We start from the raw sequence: 7383 nt of genomic DNA on the forward strand, positions 1-7383 counted from the left end.
AAAAAATAATAATAAAGAATAGGATTACTTTATAAATAAATGAAAAAAAAAAATGTAGTTTATAAAAGTACACACCGAATGAATTATTACATTTAATAAATATAAAAGTAACTCACAGTTGTAACGTTAACGTCCTTGACGTATTCCCTGTAGGTGCCAGCAATCATTTTGACGATGTTCTCGTCGCCATGTTTCGCAGCCCAATGCAAAGCCGTCTGTAACAAAGATAATGAGGGAAAAGGATTAGAATCGTGGTTGGTCCGTGCTAGAGATAAATGTGACCTCACCGTAAAAGATGATTCAAAACGTATGCGCGCGCGCGAATACATTTAAAGTGTATCACAGTTGAACGCGTATTCAAGGAATTTTTGGCGAAATTTCTAAAAGTCGAAAAGTCGTAGAAAAAAAAAAGGAAAAAAAAATGTCCGCGTCGGTGGCCCGTACAGACTTGTAGACAAGACTCGAGCAGCTGTAGCGTATTTTCAGAAAGGGACACATAAGAGACATGCTGAAATATTTGCGAATTAACCACGTCGAGCATACGACGACCGGGATGAATGGCGACGTCGTACGCCACTCGGTGGAAGCCACTTTCAGAAGACTCGATTACAGTGTTAAATAAGACAGAGGAATGAGAGAAGCAAAAGAAATTGTTGCTTGGTATAGTGGAATGGGATTGGAAGAGGAATGGGAAAGCTCGGGTGAAAAAAAAGAGAGAGAGAGAGGAAAAGATATAAAAAAAATGAAAAAGAAAAAATATTGAAGTTTCTCGAAGAAGCCAGAACTCAAATTTGGCCAAGCTCGAATTACTCTTAATTCGAGTAACTTCACTGAGATCGTTGGAAAGATGTAAATTCTTTGCTTTAATTCCGGGCAACGAATATTAGGACATTTTTTAAACATTTTATTTTATGATCTTATTGAATTTTTATTTTCTATATTTATTTTTATTGGAAAGTCATCAGAGTACGGCGAGTTGTCATTTTGGTAAATCTGGACAACTATTTTGAGATTGATTAGGTGTGTTTTTATTATGTTGGTTAGAAATTAGTGTTGGTTGTTGGATTTTGGTACTTTTGGCTGCTTGATTTTTGAGGTATTAACAAATTGTTTATGGTGCTCTTGTTAAGAATGATTTCATAGCTAAAATGAAGTTGAATTGTATAAGTGTTTAAACGGATATCAAAAATACATATGTAAAAAGATTTGAAATTTCATTTATATTTATTATTAAAATGGAAATTAAAATCTCTGTGTGTTTGTAATTTTTCTAAAACTTTTATATTATTTTTGTTTAATTCGGACGAAATTTTATATTATTGATTTTTATGCATTTCTAATGTGACCAACTTCATAATTTCTTTCTCTCATTCTTTCGTTCCCTACTTCAAGTCAATCTTTTACAGCTTTATAACCTAACTTTTTATAACAAATATTTCCGTAAGTTAAAGTAGCCTAAATTTTCCGTCCGATCATAAGAATAATAACAACAAATTTTATTTAAATTGAATAATAATAAATTAGAAGTATTCGAAATATTAAATAACAATTTATTTTATTTAGTTTATACTTTTTTAAAACGCAGATGCCACTGTTCATGCTGGTAGGTATTCTTTTGTTTTTATTGTTAATTTGTGCTAACTTCAGGCTATTGAATTTCAGATAGAAAAGAAGCTAATTTGAATAATTTTGTTATATGAATTTAAATTGGGTCGTAGAGATGCTCAAACAACCTGTAATATAATTTAAGCATCTGAATAAGGAACTGTAAATGAACGTATAAAATACCGTTAAACGTTCCAATATTATATTTTTAAAAATTGAGTAAAAATATTGAAAATTTCATTGATGTTAAAAAATTTTGAGCTAATATTAAATATTAGTTTAATTGTTTACAAATCCGATAAAACCGAAATTTAAACTAGTCAAATTATACTTCAGAAAAAAGTTAATAAGTTTGTAATAAAAATTGAAAAAAAAAAAAAAAAAACATAAACAGAGAAAATAAAATATCTAATTTCTAACGAACTGAAATATACGTTACTCGAAACATATTGCTAAATATAAACTTACACGTCATTAATAAAAAACTGAACAAGACCTGAAGAAATCTGTTAATTAAGATGCAAATATACTTCAAAATTAATTTAAAATATTGATTAATTGTGAATATCAAATTTTAGTCAAATTTATTACCAAACTGAAAAAACATACTAGTTAAGTAATATCGCAAAAGAAATATAAGCAAGCCTCATTACTAATAAAAAACTAAAAAAAAAAAACCAAAAAAAGAGAAAGAAAAAAACTATTAATTACCATACATATTTTTTTAAACCGATAAAAACAATCTTGAAGAGAACTAAAACCAATATGAAATACAAAGTCTTAACAATTGAATAAAACAGAAATACGCGCAAATCAAATCAGAAAAAAAAACCGAAAAAGAAATAAGAGCAAGCTACACATTACTAATAATAAAAAAAAAAAAAAAATCAAAACACCAAAACAAAAAGAAAAAAAAAAAAAAGAAAAAAAGAAAGAAGAAAAAACGTGAAAAAGACGAGAGAAAATATGTTAATTAAGATAAATATTCTTCTTCTCCCTTCTAAAACAGGAACAACAACAGTACTCCTATTATCCTCACGTGGAAAATGATAGGCGCGTGTGTGTTTGGGAAAGTAACGAAGAAACGTAATGCGTACGTAGTGTGGAAAGACGAGATAGGTACTCTAGTCGAGGGGTTAAAGCCACGGAGACATGCGTTTTCATTTTCGCAAAGTCGGAACGCGCGGACCACGGACGCGACGACCACGGGAGAATGGGAGCAACGTCCAAGGCTAGATTAAAACGAGTGTCCTGCTCTATATCCTTCTTTTTTTTTTTTCTTTTTCTTTTTTTTTTTTGTTCTTTCTTTCTTTCTTTCTCTCTTTTATTCTCTCTTACTGTTCCTCTTTCTCTCCAGATTCATGCGGGGGCGTCATAGGAAGGGTCCAGCTACGCGGCGTGTGCTACGGCGCATGCTCGCGAATACTATACTACGTTCGGACCCTCTGCAACGATGGAGACAACCTGCAGGCAAGCTCATTAGCGCTGGAAAAACTCATCCTAACGAGGCTACGTACCCCTAATGACGAGAATCTCGCGAGCAAACGCGCGCGCGCGCGAGACCACTCTCTTCTCTCATTCTATCTCCTTTTTTATCCTCTTTCTTTCTGTTTCTATATTTTTTTTTTTTTGGTAGGGTTTCGTCTTTTTTTTTCCTCCTGTTCCTCCATTTCTTTCTTTTCTTTACTTTTTTTGTTTTATTTTTCCCTTTACTTTTTCTCTCTTTCACTCTTCCTTTGTTTCTTTTGTTTTCTTTTTAAATTTATTTATGTTTGTAATATGTTTTTGTTATTTGATGAAATCCGTTAATACGTGATATGATTAACTAAATCATGAAATAATTCTGTACTGGATCTGTTTGAATATCATATGAGAAGGAATTGTATACTTTAACTAGGTAATACGTGAATTGACAAGTGACGAGTAGGTAAGATAGGAGATTGAAATTTGTGATCCTAAGGGAAAGAAATATTATTCTTCGATTTCGTTTCAATATCTGAATATATTGTACTGTTGTAAGTACAGAGATAGAAAATATATAATTTTTTGTTTCAAGGCTTTCAAGTAAATGTTATTTAACCTAGGGATAGAGTTTCTTTATCGATTAAAGGGATAAAATTAGGTTTCCTTCGAAAATTATAAAAACTAAAATAAAATACAAAAAATTTATAGAAACGAACAACAACTATTAGTTTTAGGTTATGATATAATTATTTTTATATGCTTTTTCAAAAATGCCTAGTTATTTCTGGTAAAATCTAGGGTTTCCACAATTTAACAAAATAACGCTGAGGTATATATTTATTTACTGTATACGAATATGTTTGCACATTAACAATAAGATAATGTATACAGGGTGATTCTTGAAAACGGAACAGGCTACTGCTTTTTATTAAATAAAAATAAAAAAAAAATAAAACATATGAAAACATATCTCGTTAAGTATTAACATTTCGATGATCTTGAATTACTTTTATATGCAGAATTATAAAAGGGGACAAATGATTAAAGAAAAGAAATATTTCGTTGGATTAAAAATGAAAATACAATTGTATCTGGCGAGTGCATCGGTGCATTCACATAAAAAATAAGATTACAAGAAGTCAGAACGTATTATACCTGTTCCGTTTCCAAGTATTACTTTGTAATACACCTGCAATTATAACGGTGAACAAAATGCAGATGTTTTCTTCTATCATTTATGTTTATTTTAACTTAATAAAGAACAGCAGTCTTAAACAATACCAAAAATCACTCAGTAAATTATCATTATTTTATAAAATCTGTTATTTCATGAAATAACCAGTTATTACATGAAATAGCAATACCAATCCATTGAACAATTGAATATGTATAATAACATTATTTTTATATAGTTTCTCATTAAAAAAAGCCTAGTTATATTTATAGTAATATCTAGTTACTTCATAAATTAACTAGCTAGATATTTTAATAGTTACATATAACATTAGTATTTGTGTGTAAAACCCTCCCCAACGTAGAATGATTGTCTTTGCCTTGTGTTATAGGACTTTTGCCCTCTGTTCACCGTTACGGTGTATCTTTACGGTAAATTAACGAGCGTCGCCCATCGAGAGAGGATATACGATGTTCTGGTGATATTAGAGCCACGTGGCGCCAATATCCTGGCTTCGACGAACGGGACAACCCCTTTGCTATGGAATTGATTGAACTATAGTTCATGGGAATCAATTGAAATATAATTCATGATGACTTTTAAATTCGGACTTTTAATTCTACATTTTGGATATAAGTTCTCTTTTTTTTTATATTATGATTTCAATTATTCTATTATATTTTGTCTACGTATGATTAATTGATTATGTTAAGTATGGTTTAAGATTGAAATTATGGTATAAAAGTATTAGTAAATTAAAACGTTATCATCCAATATTACAAAATTATAATTATATTTTGATATAATATTTGTGTCAATTTCTCTCTTGATTTAACAAATATTTTAAAATTGCATTAGACTAATTGAAATTAATAGATTAATACATTTTAATTTCACTTAATGCAAAGAAATAATTCTGACCAACTTTCCTACATATTACAGTTAAATATATCGATTAATATTATAGGTTAGTATATTAATACATTTTAAATTAATTGAAATTAATTTACTTATGTAAATATATATGGAATTTAAATGAATACTACGATGAAATATTTCGATCGATAATATAGGTTAGTAAATTAATACATTTTAAATTAATTTAAATTAATTTATTTTTATATACATATGTATAGAATTTAAATGAATACTACGATTAAATATTTCGATCRATAATATAGGTTAGTAAATTAATACATTTTAAATTAATTTAAATTAATTTATTTATATGCATATATATATACATATATAATTAAATATTTCGATTAAACAATATATGTTAGGAAATGAATACACTTTAATGAAAAAGAAATAAAATTCTTTACGTAAATATCCCTATATAGATGATTATTGAATATTTTATTTGAATATTGAAAAATACAAATAATTTTGGTCAAATTTTTCAATTAAAAATTCTTATACAGTTTGATCGAATATTTCAATCGAACGAATACGATACTATGTTGAAAATGAAAGACAGATCATGTTGAAAGGAGAAAGATAGAAAGAAAAAGGAAAGAAAAAAAAATCAAACAACACATAGTACAATCTCAAGGTAACAACTCGAATGCATCAAAGCCTCACCCGCGAGTCTTAACGAGTACACAACCGTGTTGTCGTTGGGAGTACACTAATTACGGCCGATTAAGAAAGACGGTGGTCTCAGCATCCCAACAACCCATTCCCTCTCTCTCTCTCTTTCTCTCTCTCTTCATCTCTCATTCTCTCTGATGTGAGTAGTATGATGTTGGAACATACAACACCGGAAACGCAGACTAAGAAATAGGAAAAAACTCACGAACCACGAGAACAGGCCGTTGAGGATAATCAGACTAATGCAAACTTACTCGAAAGATGCGAAGATCTCATGGAGAGTTACATGAAATTCATTTCTTTTTTTTTTATGGTGGTCTTGTCATTGTCCAGTATTTTCAACGTTGATATTAAACATATTTATATAAATAAATGTGAATATATTTATGCTGATAATTATGAGACTGGATTAATTTTAAATAGGTCAAACATTAATTTGTATAAATTAATGATTTATTTTGTAATATAAATGATATTAATATTTTATTTCATAAAATATATTTTTTTTTATATTTAGATTTTGTCCACCGTTATAATTAAAGGTACATACTGGGTGATACTTTGAACTGGAACAGGCATAATACGTTTTAAACTTAAACTATTGAAATATGAATCCTTTTCGAGATTTATTCTATTTGATATTTTAAATCGTAATTCCAAAGGGTTGGGACTTAACATCATATGGGATTGAACACCCCATTATTTGAAAAGGTACATTAATTTATTCATAATATCGTTTCATCAAAATTGATAAAATCACACATTCTTCATATTAACTTTCTGTATTAAAAGCATGCTTTAAAAAGCAAACAATATAGAATATCAAATATCTCATCAAGTATTAACATATCAATGATATTAGGTTAATACTTTAATACGTAAAATAAAATAAAAAGATTACGTTACATTAAAAAACAGAGTATAATTGCACTCGACAACAAGTATCCATATAATAACTAAGAAAAAGAAAATTAAAACTTGATTATATCATATGATTATATTTATTTGTATTTAATAAAGAATGGTAGCCTGTTCCAGTTCAAAGAATAATCATTCTTTATATTATACATGCATAATATTTATATAGAAATGTGTACATATACCATATAATAGATCATATGATAAAAATGTATATAGATATCATATGATTATATTTATTAGTATTTAATGAAGAACAGTAGCCTGTTCCAGTTCAAAGAATAATCATCCTTTATATTATACATGCATAATATTTATATAGAAATGTGTACATATATCATATGATAGATCATATGATAGAAATGTTTTATATATATCATATGATAATATCCATTTGTATTTAATGAAGAACAGTAACCTGTCCCAGTTCCAAGAATAATCATCATTTATATAATACATGCATAATATTTATATAGAAATGTGTATATATATCATATGATAGAAATGTATATAGATATSATATGATAATATTTATTTGTATTTAATAAAGAATAGTATCCTGTCCCAGTTTCAAGAATAATCATCCTTTATATAATACATGCATAATATTTATATAGAAATGTGTATAT

At 28.2% G+C, this 7383-nt stretch overlaps 1 protein-coding gene across 2 annotated transcripts in view; it reads right to left on the reverse strand.

Moving 5' to 3' along the window:
- LOC106788145 overlaps positions 1 to 7383 on the reverse strand; it is a 61515-nt gene that overhangs the window by 19717 nt on the left and 34415 nt on the right. For both annotated transcript variants that reach the window (XM_014751146.1, XM_014751145.1), the window contains exon 2: positions 117 to 215. In XM_014751146.1, coding sequence (XP_014606632.1) covers positions 117 to 167 — 51 coding nt within the window. In that variant the 5' untranslated portion in view covers positions 168 to 215. The remainder of the gene's footprint in view (positions 1 to 116; positions 216 to 7383) is intronic.

The sequence above is a fragment of the Polistes canadensis genome, unplaced genomic scaffold (genome assembly GCF_001313835.1).
Source record: "Polistes canadensis isolate GaletaPanama2010 unplaced genomic scaffold, ASM131383v1 scaffold_127, whole genome shotgun sequence".
NCBI lineage: Eukaryota > Metazoa > Arthropoda > Insecta > Hymenoptera > Vespidae > Polistes > Polistes canadensis.